The sequence below is a fragment of the Callospermophilus lateralis genome, chromosome 2, assembly GCF_048772815.1.
Source record: "Callospermophilus lateralis isolate mCalLat2 chromosome 2, mCalLat2.hap1, whole genome shotgun sequence".
Classification (NCBI taxonomy): Eukaryota; Metazoa; Chordata; class Mammalia; order Rodentia; family Sciuridae; genus Callospermophilus; species Callospermophilus lateralis.
The window spans coordinates 50,556,185-50,575,427 of NC_135306.1; the positions used below are offsets into that span (position 1 = coordinate 50,556,185).

The 19,243-nt window shown below is 36.9% G+C and overlaps 1 protein-coding gene across 1 annotated transcript in view; it reads right to left on the bottom strand.

Annotated features, from left to right (window-relative positions):
- Adamtsl1 (ADAMTS like 1) overlaps window positions 1-19,243 on the bottom strand; it is a 344,581-nt gene that overhangs the window by 137,452 nt on the left and 187,886 nt on the right. The window contains exon 14 of the mRNA XM_077108065.1: window positions 3,990-4,291. Within this exon, the coding sequence (XP_076964180.1) occupies window positions 3,990-4,291 (302 nt within the window). The remainder of the gene's footprint in view (window positions 1-3,989; window positions 4,292-19,243) is intronic.

Below are 19,243 nucleotides of genomic sequence, written 5' to 3' on the forward strand. Positions count from 1 at the left end.
GATGCAGCAAAACAGCTCCCAAGAAACTGTTGATATCATCACTGATTTCCCACTGGATCCTTTTGGCATCAAGGTCAGGATGACCAGCCACTGAATATAGTTTACTATTCCATATAGAATCTAGAGCTGTGGTTATGATAAAAATGAAGTTTTCTGTTCATTTGCTTACTTGGTAGCGTTTAAGAAATTTGAAATGCTTCTCTAAAATAAGATATAGTTTGACTTTATTCAGCCATGGCAGGAAGGGCCCATACCTGCTATTGGAATGAAGTGTGTGAGGGATGGGCTGTTTCCATCCACTTGATGGACTCTTTAGCTATAGAATTTAGGTTCTTCTAAGACTGCAAGGGATGGGGATAAGAGCTAAGTTTCTAAAAGGGCATCAGTAATCTCCTCTCTTCGCTATGTAAAACACAAACCTACATTATTGCCAACCATTAATCACAGTTACAGATAAAGATCACCATGGGGTGGCTAAGTGCTGAGATTAGGAAGCATTCCAGAGTTACTAAATTCTAATCCAAGGTATTATAAAACAATGTACTAGGCCCCTGCAACACTGTGCTTTAAATCTCTTGCCACGGGCCAGCTGTCTCTGCATTCTTAGGTGGGGCTTGAGGTGTGGGGAAACCCACGACAGAAGTTCTGTCATAATTAAGGAGTATCTGGGACCACTTTTTTTTAAATCAATTCATAATAAATTTTTGTAGGATGAAAAAATATGACGCGTAAAGAGCAGGGTATTCTAAGCAAGCCGACTGTTAAAGCAAATGGGAACTTTGAGGGCAGGAGCCTGGAGTAAAGGAGCTGCCCTGGAAAGAGGAGCTCACTTTTGGGTTCACCCATACCTGGCACAGGAGAGACAGGCAAGAATGGGAGAGGTTAGCTCACTAAGTTTGTGTTCTTTCCAGAAGGGTTAACATATGCCTTGAAACGGAAACTTTTAACTGAACAGAGAACCCATGTATAAGTACAGATCCTTACAACTCCAGGCTTTCCTTTCTTTCTTCCTTTCTTTCCTTTTCTTCTACTTTTTTTATTGGTGCGTTATAGTTGTACATGATGGTGGGATTTGTTGTTACATATTTGTACATACACACCACATGGGTTTTCCTTTCTTGACAAGCAAAAGGAAAAAGGAGCCACAGGTCTTCACCTTCCATTTTTGCTAAAGTCAGTTTCAAGTTTTCCCCCAGCTAGATTTAAATTTGAGTTTCAGCATCTAGGAGTTCAACTCAGCTGCTCAGGTTCAAAACTGCTATCCTTGACCACACCTATCAATTCACTTGTGGGAAATTAAAATATAAAAAAGGAAATATAGTAGGACAAAGGATACAGATCTGAGCAGGTTAGGCTCACTTTCAGTTTTCCAGAAAATGGGATTTTCTATGTTTATATCCCCAGAACTGCATAATTGTTACATGATATTTGATATTTGATGACAGCTTGGCAAACACATTACTAACTAGTTCCTTCCGGTTACTACTTTTTCTAGGTGAAAGGGGACTTTTGTGTCTAGCCAATTTCACCTCTTTGAGATTACAGAAACAATACGATTAGCCTGACTGGCTCTACAACCCAAAAGTGATTTAATATCTATTTGTTAATTCTATACAGGGTTGGTTTCAGCAAAAATTGATTTAAGAATATATTTAATCTTGTGGGTTATATTTTGGTGAAAGATCAAAATTGATAATACAATTAAAAACTTACTGCCAAACAATGACTTGAAAATACATGACCCATATATTGAACTAATTTGTTAGTGCATATGGGCATTGTATAAGACCATATAACCCAAGTATATTTTCACCACTTTGGAATTTCAACTCTTAACATTTCAGGTGTAAATATATTACCTTGGCACAGTGATATAACTGTAGGTAAGTGTGATCAATTGATGACAGTTAAAGACTTCAGGAATTTTAGTAACTTTACCCTTCCTTAGATGTAAAGGATATATAATTTTTGTTATATAAAGACACTCAGATCCTACAGGTAGAGATCAATTGTGTATCCAACATTTGAATCTTATTTCTAAATCAAATTCTTCTGAAAACACTTAAAATTAATACATTCCACTCTGGACTTTCAGTTTTAAACCCCTGGTTGGTCAGTAGAATGGATTGACTCTTAAAGATAAAGGCATCCGGTTATTTATATATTCCATTACTGCATCTATTTTTTCCACCTGCTCATAAAGTTCCAGGCTTGACTTGTAACCGAGAGCCATAACGGAGCGACCATAAATACTTTTTTTTTTTTAAAGCACATTTGTTTTTGACTAGAAATAATGATCATTCAATTCAGGTGATCTTGGAAATTGGGGCTAAAAACACAACCATCTGAACTAGAAAGGAACAACTGTAGCCACTCCTTTGGGCCAGGGCCACAGGTCTTCCCCCGACTCTCAGCTCTGCTGGGGCTCACAGATCACCAAAGCTTATAAAACACACTACTCTCTCAGTAGGCATAGAAGAAAAAATGTCCTGAAAATGAGAGGAAGGACGGCACGTGAAAACAGTTAGATCAGCTGAGTTCCGAGAAACTGTCTCCCAGAATTATTTGGAAGAATTTAGGTTTTAAGATACCAGGGATTTCCATTAAATCACTCTATAATTCCAGGGTTGGAAACTGGAAGATCAGAAACAAACAAGAACTTCAGGGTCAGAACTACTAAAAGTTTAAAAAGACCTGCTGGATTAAATGGATTCTTTGCTGATACTTATTCCATTATTCATTCCTTTAGAAGAGTTCCTCAAATGTCATGGTTTAGAAAACAGTTTTGGGAAATAATTTGCATACTTTATCTCACCAGCAAAGGAAGAAATTTGCTGGGAATGTGGAACCTCAACATGTCCAAAGGGGTTACCAATGACCAGCAAGAGGGATGTGACAGGACATCAGTGGCACTTCCTAACCTATCAAAATCTCTCTTGGGAGTAGGTGCGAGACAGTGAGTGATAATATGAATTTAAGGCATTTTCTACAGTGGTGAGAAAGATCATGATCTTAAAGAATTGATTTTCTGTCACAATCCTGTTTATAACACCTGAAACAAAAAATTACTGAAGAGATACACTAATCAGTTTGGTTTAATATTTACAATGTATTGTAATATTATAATGTATACATATATTGAAACATCTAGGTACCCATAAATGAGTGGTTAATTAAGTAATTTAAAAAAATCACTATGTAAGCTACTTGTATGTCACCATAGAATATACCCAAGAGAACCAGATGAATGTACCTGGAAATGATGGCCATTAGTTGAATAATATTTATAATAAGAAAGCTTTAGGAATTCTCTACATGCTTGAAGTGTGGTAGCATGTAAAGATTGTAGACAGAGAGCAGCAGCTTTGGCCTAGTCCCAGCTCTGTCACTCACTAGCTGTGAGGTCTTGAACAAGTCACTTCGCTCTTTTGCATATCATTGCACAATGGAGTGGGTTTGGCTTTGATCACTAAAATATTTTCCAGCTCCAGGTATGCACTGTGCTGGATAATCTTTACACTGCTTTTCCCTTTCTTTGGAAACCCAGCTGAGTAAATTGTAAGGACCCTAACCTGTTCTTGAGAACAGCAGAATATGGTGGTGTACTTTGGGTATTAATTCACACCACACACACACACACACACACACACACACACAGAGAGAGAGAGAGAGAGAGAGAGAGAGAGAAGCAAGAGCTCAGATAAATAAGTCAATGTTGAGTACAAAACATCAGAATGACAACTGAAAGCAAAGGTGTTAGTTGTTGGCCACTCACAGCTGACAGCCTGGGGCCACTCAGCAGACACAGAAATCAAATCTATTCGTTCGATTTACACTTGCTTTACCTTTAGAATGGCTGCCTCCCTTTCTGCCCCTGCTTATCATTCTTGATATAGAGGCAATCACATGACACAGTTGCATGCAGGGAGAGAAGAGACAGGAAAAAGATGTGGGGGGGGGGAGTTCTGAGCCAGGGGCTCTCTCCTTACCTCCTCCACATGACTCGGAGCACTTGGTGAACCCTTCATACTCCCAGTCATACAGCTCATCCAGATCCTGCAGGCCACCCAAGAGCCCATCTGTGGAGTCCGGGTTAAACTCAGGAATTTCCCCATTGCACGGTCCTGCATAACAGGCGCGCTGGGATGCTGGCTTGGGCCCTTCGCACTCATCCACCGGCAAGTCAGCCACGGACTGAGAGAAAGACAGGAGCACTTGGCACTTGACTACTCGCACCTGGGTCCCCATACCACAAGTGACTGTGCAGGCCGACCAGGCCTCTGGGATGAACCTGCAGTCGGCAAGCAAAGAAAAGGACAGGATAAGAAGCGCGAGGCAGTAGAGAGCTGGGGCTGTGAGGGGATGCATGGCACCTGCTTCTGCTGCCCAGAGCTGGCTCAGGATGTGTCCAGGGCTCCTCCACCCTGTCCTGTGATGGGAGCTTCAGTTTAGTTCATGAGCTCATTGGCTACTGATTCTAGATTGCTTGCTTCATGTCATGTGAACTCCCAGCTGCAAGACATTCCTGCCACAGACCACCTGCTTACTCAGGGCTCTGCACCCACAGTGGTAGCTCTTCAGAGCAGGGAATTGGTGATTCCTTTCCTCGCTCTAAATCCCAACACTTGTGCCTCTTGCATGATACTGGCTATTCTTAAAGCAGACTAATACTGATACTAAAAACTATTACAGAATAAGCCTTGGGAGATATTTAAGGAAGAATTTTTTTTTTTAAGCCTGGATCTCATATTCTGTAACTTTCTTTGCTTTTTACTCAATGTGCTTCTTAAGATTTATTTATATTTTTAAAAAAAGGTTTTTTTTTTTTTTTTTTTTTTTTGTAAGTTTCCAAGAATGGTGCAGTCTTCTTCTCACACATTCTTTGAATTAGTCTGAACTCCAATTCTTTTTATATCATAGTGAAAAGCCATGCTACAAATTTAAATCCACAGGCATGTGTCAGTAAATGAGAGGTTCTGCATTCATATCAGTTTGTTCAACGTCTTCCTCCCTCCACCCTGAAAGAAGCTACACCAGGAAGAATTTGGTTTTTCTCTGAGTTTCTCCAGAATGTAGGAAAATATCCAAATTAAAAAAAAAAAAAAAAAAAAAAGTTTTTCCTCCCCATTAATCAACCATGGCCATAACTGTAATGACCTTGAGAGGGGCCTATGGGGGGAAAAAACCCAGAGGGAATCACTAACTTTTCCAAAAAGTTAGTAAAATAATCTGAGGAAAAAAACTATGGAATTTTTTCCCCCCATGATTCTAATGCTTTTGCACAGGGAGTCATGCTGGGAAGGCATGCAAACCTGGCTTCTTAACCTTGACTTTGGCCGAAAAGAAAAGACTGATAAGACAGTTACGGCATTAAATCCTAACAAGTGCAAATGGTTTATATCTAGTTCAGGGAAATTGAACTTCTAACAGCAAACCCGTGCAACTTCTCATACTGGAAAAAATATAACAAAGATGTTTGCTGGCCTAAGCCTGGGCTTTATGTGCAACAGAGGTGGTCTGGCTGGGAGAGCCAGCCTTTCCTAAAACATACATGCTGCCCTGAAGCCCAGCAAGAGACCTTTCAGGAAGGACTTGACCCCAGCTACCTTTGAAGAGGAATCCACTAGGAGAGAACAAAGGTTATCATGGCCTGTCAGAAAGGTGGGTGAGGATGGGATGACCACCCAGAACTGTTCCTAAGAAATTGTCATCACAATTTCACCTCCCCCTTCTGTTTTTGACTTCTTTATCTTCTGGTATGTAGAGAACTTGGGGCAGGGAAATAGTACCCTAAAAGACTAAAAAGTCTTCTCTCCTTAAGTAATGCTACCTGTAGGAGCTTGTTGGAAATATAAAATCAAAATCTGAAAACCATTGTAAATCTTTTATTTGCAGGGGTTGGGGTTGTGCTCAGTGTAGAGGGCATGTGTGAGGCTCTGGGTTCAATCCTCAGCACCACATAAAAATAAATAAATAAAGGTATTGTGTCTGTCTGCCAAAACAACAACAACAACAAAAACCTCTTATTGCACATTCATTCTGAATATGCCTGATTCCTGGAACAAGAAATACACAAATGCATGAGCCCTGAATTTTATAACACTGGTGTAGACTTGAAGGTTCACATTTAGCTATTCCATACATAAGACAAATGACTTGCCTGACAACTTTAATTACAGTGTAACGAATAGTGCTTCTTTAATAATGTAGTACCAACTTTTGTTTTCATATAGAAAAGAATTGCACCTTATTAATTTTTCCAACAATAAAAAATATTGTTTTATCACTTGTAATAGCCCTCTTCAATGACCAATAGAACAAGGGTCAGCGGATCTATCCTGTAAAGAGCCATACAAAAAATAACTTTGATTATTTTGGCCATGCAGTTTCCATCGCAAGGACTGTTGCATGAAAGAATCACACAAGTGAGTAGGGGTTAACTTCCAATAAAACTTTACTTATAAGAATGGGGCAGGCAGGAGGGATGATGGAAGGGTCTGGATCCAGTCTGTGGATTGTAGTTTCCCTGCTACAGAATAGGACTTTTGGTAGGGATGCCACACACATTGAGATTCATAGGTAATCCCCAAACTTGTTTTAGGTCTTAGGCTTCATCTCTTTTTACATATATATAAGTTTATAAAATTATAAGTAATTAACTTTATTTGTTTGTGCTTTATCTTCCAAAGTGAGTCCCAGATGAAATCTAGAACCCAGATGAAATCTAAAAGGCAAATTGATGTGCAAAGGGCACCCTCAGCTCCCCTTGTCTACAATATGAATGATTTTACATTTGCTCTCTTTCCAGAACCAGGATGATACACTAAAAAGCACACAAAGTAGGAAAAAACCTGCTACTAAAGTCTCATGCACTTATTGTAGTAGATGAAATGTTAATTTTAAAGCAACACATTTAAGACATATATCTTATATATTCCACATGTACATACATATGTGTGTGTATATAAAATGTATACATGCCTGTGTGTGTAATTACGTGTGTGTGTGTGCGCAGTTTGACTTGTGGACATTTAGGGTTAAAGCAAAAAAAAAACAATAAACATCTGCTTTATGTTTCCCAAATGAGAGTCTTATCAAATGTAAAACAGCTTCACTGGCATTTTGCCCAACCCACTATCTGTAGGTCTTTGTCAGGTTCACACCAATTAAAAACAATTTGGTTTTTAAGTGGTGCTGTCTTTTGGCAGTCATCTTAATTTCTCTAGTGCGTACACTGTATGATATAATATATTCTCTCTTGTTGAAGGCAGGAGATTATATTTCAAAAGAAAAATATCTGATAGTGCAAATGGCTAAATGAATAATAACTGCTTTTCTTATAAAGCTTTCCCCCATGTCCCTAGGTCTCCCAACTCTCTATTTACTATCTTGAGTTTTCTGCCCACAAGTGGGAGGGAGCAAGGTCAGTGAGAGGGCAGGCAAGTTAGAAGGCTTAAATGTAACTTTCAGAAGTCTCATCTTGAATAGCACTTGCTGGGCTAGAACCTTTAATGTGGATCATATAAAATGGAATGCAATCATTTTTGTTTTATTTTCTTAAATCAGTATATTAATCATTTTGATGTAAAAATATACAATAAGAAGACTCTTATTACTGAAGTTCAATTTGGGTAATTTAAAAGTTCTTTCTGCTAGCAGTTTTACTGCCAGATGAATAAAAACTGGTCAAGTGAGTTCTTTAAAAAATGGGTAGAAGCATTAGAAGGGATGATATGATTTTGACATTTACTTTTCCCATTTCTAGGAAAAAAGACACACCTGGCAAATGAATAATCTATGTTTTTATCTGGTCATCTATTTGCAAGCTTAATTATTCATTCCATAAACAAAAAGCTTATGATTTACTTAGTCATTACCATAGTCCCATTTATGAAACAGAAAACAGTAACAATCAAATTCACTTATAAAATTCTTAAGTGGTTTATTAGTGGCTATTATGGAGTCAGAAGCATTCAATGAAATGATAAAAATCAATTACTTTGTTTAAAAAATGCTAAATAATTGTGGCTCAGTGGTAGAGTGCTTGCCTGGCATGTGTGAGGCCCTGAGTTCAAACCTCAGCACTGCATATAAAAAATAAATAAATAAAAGATCCATTGACAATTAGAAAAAATATTTTAAAACATGCTAAATAGAAACAAGGTACTCTTGGTTAATTAGTCTCAAGTCACCACAGATAATAGCTAGAGCTGGAGGCTCCTAGATACATGGTGTGTAATTAACAATTAACTTTCCCCTTTTCTCTCATTACTTTCCTCCCTTTTGCTTTCCCATATATCTGTTTGAAAAAAAAATTGGGGGCGGGGTTGTTATACAAAATCAGAATAGCTTAGCAGGTGTGTTATGTTGATGCATGACAGTCTGTCTCATGCTCTAGTTTCAAAATGGAAATTAAAATTTGCAGGGAATCAGATTAGAAATACTGGATTTTGGTAATTTTCAGTCTTATTAAATTTTTGAACCTGTGAGTCTAGAGTGGTTGATGATTTCTTTTTACTTTTGGTGTATGTTTATGTATGAAAGTGGGGGAATGATAGTACAGTGAGGAAAGAGGAGGAATAAATTGTGAAAAACTTTAAAATGGACCCAAAAGAATACTGGCTATCCTGTTCAGTGCATCCTTCCTGGTTATCTTAGCCTTCCATTGATTTTGAGCTACTTTTCTCATTTATAGTTGTAGAACACTGATAATACAAAGGATTCATGCTCATAAAAATGTGAATTAATTGTGTTTACCTGGAACACAGTTGATTGTCGCTCTGCAGATAGACCCATTTTGCATCTATTTCAAAATTCATTTTAGCATTCCTATTTACTTAAATATACACGATCTTAAAAAATTTCCTTTGAATTGGTTTTAACATCTTACTGTTTCCTTCATTAGTCAATGAATCACAGTAATCTCTCTTATTCTAGGTTTCACTTTCCACAGTTTCAGTTAGCCATAGTCAACTATGGTCCAACAATATTACATAGAATGTTCTGAAATAAATAATTTATAAAATTTAAACAACTTTTTATTAGAGCATACTAGTATAATTTTTCTATTTCATTATGAAGTTATTGTTGTGACTCTGACCACAATTTAGAAATTAAGCTTTATCACATAGGTATGTAAGTATAGGAAAAAATGTATATATATATATATTTAGGATTCAGTATTATACTTTTAGACATTCACTGGGGATCTTAGAATGTATCCCTGTGGATAAGGCGGGACTACTGAAAGTAAGAATTTTGACAAATGTTCATTTAATATTTGCATAAGAATTATGGGTTTTCCCCTTTTGAAAATTTTATTAACTAGGGGCCACAGAGGAAATTAGAAAATATGATATTATATAAATAATTCTATGATGAAAAATCTTTTACACAAATTATCATTTGGGGTTAAAAAAGTTATGATCTTTGTTGATAATAATATGTTGTTCCATAGTGCCTTATTTTACTTTTAAAGCCAATCTTATTTTTTCTTAACCTTTTAAGTCTGAACAGTTGCTTCTTCTGATTCTGGGTAATTGCTGAAACTATAACAGAGCAAAATCTTTGTGATGGGGCAGTTACTTTAACTCAAGTGGGGCAGATTAGCATTTGAAGAGGCATTTGGATACCTAGGAAAACAGTGCTGCTGTAGGAGAAAAGAAACTCGAAAAGGGAAGGGAAATTCTTTTGGCTACCTCTACCTTCACTTGCTTCCCACTTGCATATGCAATCAGAAGATCTCAGAACATTTTCATTCTTTAATATCTGTCAATGAAATTAAAAGGGAAAACTTCAAAAAATCTTTCAGAATAAGTAAACAAAAAAACCTTTGGAATGCTAGAAAGGGAAAGCAACTCTTCAACTGAATCACTTTAGAAATTTTCAAAATCACTTGTAAAATCCATAATTCTAAGGCAACTTTAAAGATCATTATTTAAAAGTACAGCTGGAGCATTAAGGTTTTAGGACAATATCTACCCAAAATATCATTCTACATTCCCTTAGGACCATTTCTGAATCATTCTAAATAAATGACAATCTAACTTATTATGAAAGGTCTTCATCTGAGGATACTTGATCTGAATGTGGAATTATGCAATATTTCTCAATAGCTATTTGCACCTCTCTGGAGATGCAAATAATTTATACTAGTTATGCAACTCATTGAGGTCTCCAAGCAAAATTCTTTATAGGTGTCCAGGACACCACTCCACAAAAACCTCAGAGAGCGCCACTTCTTTTCATAGGTTCCTTAAATGCTTAAGCACTATGCCTAGTCTGTGAGGATCTTTGCCACTGCAAAGTAACCCAGTAATACAACCAAGAACAGAATGATCCTAGAAATTAAAATAGCAAATGACAATTTTGATAAAGTCGCCAATACAACTATTTGAAAAGAAAAAAACAAAAACAAATCAGTGACTGCCTTTGTCTAATGCCACTATGCAGTAATATCTTGAGGGAAGGAATGAATTAAAAAATGCATAGGACGGTATTGGGAGAGCTATATTTAGAGGCATTCTCCACATAGCAGACTTCATTTTCTCATGATAATGATGACATTCATTTTGGGTTCTTTGAGGGACAGCTGGCCTCTCTGCAAGAATGCCTCAATGTCCCTCTTGCAGAAAATGCTTAATGCTAGAAGTAGGAGAAGAAAAGCTGACTGTATCAAAGAGCACATTTTCCTTTCAAAGAGACTTTATACTACAAGGCAATGTTGAGGGGGATAAGTTTGGTGAAAGTTGCAATGAGACCAGAGATGACTGAACTTTCTCAAGTCCTGGAAGCGCAGATATTTGAGTACTTTGTTAAAGTCATCTTATAGTTTCTGCCTGTCTTCCTCTGATCTGGTTCAGACAAGAAAGGAGGGACCTGTTAACCGTGAAGAATCTGCACATTTATAACAGTAAGAGAAAAGCCAGCAGGAAAATAATAATCAGCTTCTAAGAATATCAGCTTCATATTCTCTGCTATTCCCAGCCAATCAAATCTACCATGTGCCAGTGGCATTTGACACACTTGATCATAGCTTCCTTCTCGAAGGACTTTCTCCTCCTGAATTACTTGACATCATACTCTTCTTCTCCAGTCACTTCCTTTTCTAAGTCTGTTTTCTGTTCTCAAACTCTAAATATTGCATGAGCCAGGACTCCGTTTTGCACTGCCTTTCAATGCATTTGTCAAGGATTCTCAGTTTCAAATACCATCAATGTACAAGAAATTTCTAAGTATTTAACCTCAGAACATTTTCCTTTGAAAAAGAATAAATACTAATTAGTCTACTTATCAAAAATGTAGTGCTTCTAAGGTGCCCAGGAACTATTCTAAGGACTTTACAAATCAAAGTTGTTGAATCCTAATGAGACAAGGGCTGTTATTATCCTCACTTGGTACACAGACCAGGAAATCGAAGTGCAAGCCACAGTGCTGCTGAGGTTTCACACTCTCTATTACGCATTGCTACCTCTTCTTGCCATTTTCACTTTTATGTTTCAAAGTCATCTTCAACTTAAAATATTCAAAAGAGAACTCTTGATTTACTCCCTCAGCAACCCTGCATCTTCCTATCTTCTCCATCACAGCAAATGTTTCCACTGGCTCAAGTAAAAAATCAAAAGAGTTATTCCTGAACTCTGGATTTCCCACACTCCTCACTTCCAAGTGATTGTCAAAGTCCATCAGTTCTTTCTTGAGAATATATCTTAACCTCATTTACTTCTCTCCATCTTCAATGCCACCATCTATTATTGATATAACAATGATAATAATACCTAACAATTATACTTATTGTTTTATGTATTTCACATGTATTACTCATTATATATATACATACATATAACATTATATATGTCTATGTAACATTAATCTGTGTATGTATATATGTAATATTACATATGTGTGTATATATGGATATATGTGTATATGCATACATATATAACATTGATGGGAAATGGGTACTATTAGACACACTATGAAATAGACAAAGATATTTCTGGCTGTCTTTTCAAGAAATGTCAGCATTGTCTGGTTCTCTTCAAAGGGTGGTCTAATTCTCTCAAGTATGAGGCTAAGATTGTCTTTGGTTAATCTCTTTTGCAACTTCATAGAGAAGGACATTTCCTTGTAGACAGCTGTTGAAGTTACAGATGTTTCTTGTCCATAATGATAGAAATTTTTTCCTGTTTATGTCAATGCAAATGATTTCGTCTGGTTGGAAAAATATAAACTTTTCTAAATCCAGTTCTCATTTAAACTAGTCTTAGTGTCTTAACTAGTCCAATGAATAATTCATGAGGAAAATAAAATTTTTGACGTGTCCATTTTATATTTGCATGAGAGTCATGGTTTCATCTTTTGGAAAACTGTATCTGATGGTATGATCTTAATTTCAATATTTGATAAGATTGAGACCTGCAGATTTCCAAGGTCACGCTGCTCAGTAAATGGCAGAGGCACGATCCAAACTGGTGGTGGTTGCTCCTCCATCCACACTCTCCACCCGTCCTGGCCCTGTGCCTTGCTTTGCCGTGTCACCTAGTACCACTGAGCCAATGCTATCTCCTGTGCAACCACAATAGCCACTAATCTGTCTTCTTCCTCTGTTACCCTTTGCCAGTCTGTTCTTCATAGTGTAGTCAGGGGGATTTTAAAATGGAAAGCTTTTAATTGTTTCCTGCTGTGCCCAGAAAAAAAAAAAAAGAACCATTCTCCATTTTCATCTTCTACTATTCTCCCCTACTTACTACCTTCGACCCACAACTATCTTCTTTCACTTCACCAAAAGTGTGTAGTTCTTTCCTGGCTCAATATTTGGGCATATGTGGGTCATTCCCTGCAGGGCCCTCTTCCCTGGTCTTGGTTTAGAGTAACTCCCTTTCATCCTCAGGCCTCAGGCTTGTGTGTCCCTTTCCCAGTCCCTAGACATATTGGGTTCCTGTTAGACTCTCTGAGAGCACCTCTTCATTTTCTGATAACATTACCAGTCTTTGATAATCATTGTGTGATCTCTATGCAATATGCATCTCACTGTAAAGACAGAACTTTATATAAGTGCTTGATAAAACTTTTTTTCAATGAATTCTAATTAGGAAACTAAGAATTTCTATGGTAAGTGACTTGGTATTGAGCTTGTTCTTGGGCTCCAAATCTGAAACTAATCAAGAAAAAGGAACAAAGAACTAAAAATCTGTTAAGAAATCAAATTATACCTCTTTGTTTCAGACATTGGCATGAGGAAACAAAAACCCTTTTTGTTGTTGAAGTTTCTTATGGTCTTTTAAAGCTTTCATACCCAAATTTAGTGGCTATAATAGACATTTATTTACATTTCTCATAGGTATAATTGGAAAGTATGTGCTGGTCTCATTTTATCTTGATGGGTTGTTGGGTACTCAGGTAGTTTGGGGCAAGTTTAAGTTCTGTGCCTATCATATTTTACTAAAATCCCAATAGAAATGCTATTTTATAGAAGAAAGGATTTTTAGACAAATGCTGACCTAAGTAATCTGTACGTGACTCCAGTGAGACATTGTCTTATCTTACCACTAGCTACTCAACTGAAAAGCTCTGGAACATTTTGGAGCTGTTTCTAGGTTAAAGGGACTCAGGAGTGCTCTCACCTTTTTATCTACTCTTTAAAATTTAACATATACAAAGTTTTTTGAAAAAAGGAAAATGGACTCTTTAATTGCCTCTGGCAAATACAGATGGAGCCAAATGACTCTTCACAGATGAAACATAAGGGGATTTGTTTGACCATCTTTATTTCCCTGTGCTTTTCTAACCTTTCCAAAACAGGACATGATTTGAAAATCTGCTTTTCCTTGAGGGTAGCCTATTTAAAAGGACATGTCCCAGAGGGACTCAGATGCCATTAGAACTGACATCCTATCAGTACATTTACAGTTCTCCATTTAATGCCATATTATTTCTAGAATATTTGCATATTTTAAATCCAGATTATTTCCCTAACTTTGATGAAAATCAAAAGTATTATAAACTCAAATACTTTTCATGAATCATTTCTTCTTCATACAGAGTGAAATTAGTTTATCTTGCAATTTTGTAAAGGTTTTATTCCCTTAATTCAACAAGTTTGGCAAAGCTTTCCAATGAAAAGTTCAGTTCATTAAAAATGACCTTAATGGACTTAACATATATTGGTGGTGACAAGGTCCATACTTTATTTTGGCACACAAGGATCCCATTAATTTGTCTTTGTCACTCTCTAGGGCTCAGCTGAGCAACAGTTCAGATTTAGCTTTCTCAAAGTAGCTATGGAATGAGCAACAGTGGTAATGGTGGGAGGGGCTGACGAATTTAGAACTTCTTGGATGGTAATACAGGCTTTTCTAGTGCCTACATAAAAATGGCTCTGTCTGCTCGCTTGAGTTTATTACTGACTGTGCTGTCTCTGTGCATGCTGGGAGCAATCTATGGGGATCGAATGTATTTAACCCAGAGTTGAAGGAGGTTGCTTTTCCACCTAAGCAGTTTCTGCACTTTCCTCACTCACATTTGCAATTTTCCATAAATCTCTTTTTTATCCAAATAAAGACAACTAATCTTTGTCCCTTAGAAGAAACTCTGGGCTAACTTAAAAGTGTGGTGTTTATTAATCAAGCTCTTCCAAGAGCTTCAGTAGCCTAGAAGAGAGGTAGTGAGATGGTATTAGCTGAGAACCATTAGCTGAGCTTTGGGTTAAATAGTGTGGTCCTTGCTTGAATGCCATTAGAGACACGATGTGTAAGATGGTTACATACAATATCTGCCTCAGCTTCTCACATTGAGTATTATTCATTTTAACTGCCTTAAAGATTCCCTGGAAGATAATGATGCTAGAAAAGCCTCATCGTAACAGCCATTCGTGCTTAGGTAGCACTAGCTGCAGACCAGGGGCTTCACATATATTAACTCAATTCTCACAGTAACTATGGGACATAGAGACTATTATTATGTTCATTTCACAAAATGAGGAAATTGAGGCCTGTGAAGTAAAATGACTTGCTAATGGGGACCTGGGATTCACACACAGTGGTCTGTCGCTGGAGCTCACACTAAACCACTGTGCACACAGCTGTTCTGCATGGAGGGATGATCAATAAGTTGAGTTTTTACTTTGATCCTGGCAGGGCTATATCCTCGATGGGGGTGTACAAATCATAGTCTCACTCTTTGCCAAGTTACATAGTTGGCAGCTTGATATATCCAAAAAAAAAAAAAAATCACTTTAGGAAATAATCTGTGGTTTCTGTAGCCTGTTTTCAACATATAGGTAGGAATCACAGAGAAACAAATAGTGGTATAAAACATCTGATTTTTTATTATGTAGGAAGATCCAATAATCTTTCCTCATGTACTAGTTTTGGAGTCAAAGCCAGTTTCAAATGAACCCTGTCATCTGCTAAATACTAGTTCACATCATCATGTCCCCCTCAAACTCATTCAGTATGTGTATTCCACTCTTCTTTCACTTATTTCTTTTATTTGTTCATTGCCACATACTAGCTTAACTATTCTATATTTTGTCTCAGAGATAGATGCAATTCCAAAATATGGTGGTAGAGAACTTGGGAATTCAATTAGTCTCTTATACTCCATTTAAAATCAACAACATTCTCAGGCTGTGCATGCCCTAGAGTCAGATGGCATTTCTGAAAACAACTAGCTCATTTGCTCCATCTGCAAATGATCAATACTCAAGATTTAGGTCACCATCCTGTTGTTCAATGGTAAGAAAGCACTAAAGATTTCTTTGAGGGCAAAGAGTACTGTGTTACTTTTGTAATACCTGCCACAGCATCAAAACACTGAATAGGTGATTTATCAGTGAATTTATGTCTAAAAAATTAGTAGGTCCAGTGCCTCTCCAAACATCTAAAGCACATAATTAGCCAGAGAATTTATACTAAATGCTTTGTTTGCTGTTTCAGAGAATATAAAGAATGAGAATGATTTTTATAGATGGGGAGGAGGCTAGGAAGTCAGGAACTAGAAGTGAGAGGCCAAGACTCTTGAGGATAAGGGCTAATTCTGTCTGGCTAGCAGGAGGCCTTCATTCTACTCTGTGACAATTCTTGAACTTGAATGCATTTGTGATTTTTTTGACTTATAGTTCCTATGCTCAAATCTGTGCTGCTGGAAAATCTTTTTTGTGGGTTTAATGATCTGAAAACACAATTTAAATTTCTTGATCATAGATGGCTCTCCATTCTGAAGACATATGTTTCTATGCATTTATGAGATATTCCTTGTTATTTTCCATTTTGAGACTCATGGAGAGAATGTTATTCGGGTAACTTATATTAAGAATATGAACAGCAGTACTATCTGGATTCATTACTGAGGTTTGATCCCTTTCATGTTCTTTGGGGGAAATACAAATGTATGTAGCACAGTTAATATTTCTAGCCATTTAAAAAAATATGAATTCATATTCTTCATCACTGAGTTAAACCATCCACATTCTCAAACAATTCACAAGGTATAAATATGAACTTATGTAAACATATAATTAAATATTGTACATTTAAATATTATTTTCAACAAGGAAAACAGAGCACTTAGTGACTTTAAGATCACTATGATGACTCTCATTTGTCCTTCTCTGTATCTAAATCCTAGTGGATTCTGTTTACAGAGACACATGACAGAAACTTCCCTTTGCTTCTCATTGCATCAGCCCATTGCTAACCTGATGCCATCTGGCATCCAGATATTACTGCTGCCTTCTGCCTGCTTTGCTTTTCTCCTTCTTCCTTCTTTTTTCTTCTTTTCTCCTTCTTCTTCCTGGCTTATACCAAGGTTATGGCAATACATTTAAGGCCTGAGTATTATGTTGAAGTTCCCAAATGACTTCTTAACCACACAAATCTGTTGACTGAAAACCAAGATTGCTCAAAATGCAAGATCAAGGCACAAGGACTACTCAACTACTTAACTTTGAGAGGATGGCATCTATAAATAAGGCCATCTATCTGGTAAATGCCAGCTATTTGATGAGGGGATGTCTGGTTAAAATGTCTATGTTGGCTACATAATACCCAACAGGACTGCTATATGCTATTGCTTATTCTGAACTATTGAAGAACTCCAGCAACTGAAATATATCTGGAAAGAACCTGACTTCCTTAGTGCCCAGTTAGTCCTCACTTCCTCTAAGTAGTTATCTACTAACTGGAAAGAGAAAGGCAGAGTACTTGAAGGGTCCAGGTAATGCCTTTTTCCTAGGACTGTCTCTCTTGCCAAATTATCCTCCATGGCATCCGGTGGTGTGTTAGTGGCCTGAAGGAGTTAGGAAATGAGTGATTTCCTTCCTATTCTACATCAGATAGGCTTCTTAAGAATACCAGCCGAATGGCTTCCTGTTCAATAAATTTTCTTTAAATGCCCTAGAGATCACTGTTTTATCATTTTTCCTCAAGAAATTAACTTTTCAAAGGGGTCAGAAGTGGCAGTGATGTTTGTGCCCATGTCTCAATCAAGACTGAAAATAAAGGCAGAAAAAATAAGAGATGAGAACTCTGTCAATGATTCTTTTAGCTTCTGACTAATGAATGTAAATGTACTACTACACTGTGCTTTTGACCCACCATGAAATAAAAGTAATCTTTGAGGGGTTAAAAGCTATTCCCATATATTTTTCAGTTGAAAGAACCAGATGGGCTCAATCTGACATAGAAGTGATGTGTCCTAAATCTAACAACACTCTCATAGACTAGGCTATAGGCAATTTCAGAGGCAGTTCGAATTGTAAGAAGAGAAATCCATTAGCATTTCCCCTATTTCCCTTTCCTAGGGCTAAGAGCATTGTTATTACCCTCAGAAAAATATGAAGCCTGTCTCTGAACCACAATTCCTTCTGTGTTAACTGGACAACAAGGATTTCTATGGATTCCCCAGTGGACAATTGCTAAAACAATTTATTATATTTTATTTATTTACAAGATTGCCTGTGTTTGACGAGCTTCTTGGCTAAACGCCTTTTCCTGGCTGTTCCAGTTTGGGGTTTGGATCTTGTTGCATTGTCCTGGTCAATGGGAGGCATAACAATTAAAAAAAAAAATTCTTGCTTAATGATTCTTGCTGCTGGTTTGGGGAAAACTTGATAAAAGGCTGTGTCCAAATCAGACAAACCAGGGCCACCAGTGAAAAACCAGTTCAGAAGTTTTAACTTCCACAAGTGAGTAGGGATTCATTTTTACATACCAAGAAAATATATTCATCAAAATGTTCCTATCTTTGTTTCACCTGCATCAGATACATCATAAGTAAGTCATTATGTTGTTGAATTAACAAGAAATGTCTTAAGGTATTTCTGAATTGAAGCTGCAACTTCCTGTGATAAATCTAGAAGCATTTTACACCAGGTGACCCAACCCACATGATTATTTCAGTGATTCTAGGAGACCAATATCTGTATTCTTATATTCTGTATGGTGTTTAGCTTAGTGGAACACAATGTCAGTGTATTCTTCTTTTCTATAAAGTTTCAGTTATTTCTTGGCAATTCTGTTTTAGTCCTTTATCATAGTTTTCTTCTAAACATATCTTAGAGAGGTTTCTTTCCAACATATTTTTGGCTAGAGTGCTAACCAATCTTTTTCTTATATTTTGGGGTTACTAAAAGTATCTAACACTCCATAAGGGTATCTCCATATGCTAAAGACTTAAACATAGTGATTTTCCTGTGTTATTTAATGAGACAGGCTGTTGATAATATTTTCACTTTCCATATGGGCAAATAAATGATATTTGCTGCTTTTCTACAGAACTCTTCAATGTTTCTGGAGCTAATGCAAGAAATAATAGTTCTGGATCACTATTCCTGCTTCAGTGTAGCAGTTCAGAAATGACAACCACAGCTTCTAAACATTACCATTTAATTTAAGCAATGTGAGTCTCTTCGGTGGTGGGGTGGGGGGTGAGAGGAATGACCTGCTGACAGTATATCATTTTTTCATTATACTTTGGAGAGTAATTTAAGGCTACTACATACATCTAGAGACTGGTCCACGTGGTTTTAAAAAAGAAGGAATTAAGACCATACAAAATTATGTTTTTAAAATTCAGAATCAATTAAAAAAATGCAACACTTAGGACCTTTCTTGGGGTTCAGTGCACTAAACATGTAAAAACTATTAAAATGTGGAAACCATATACCTTTCACTACATCATTCTACAGCTGGTATTTATTTCATTTTGGTATAAAAATAATTGTTGTTCTGAGCATAACTGT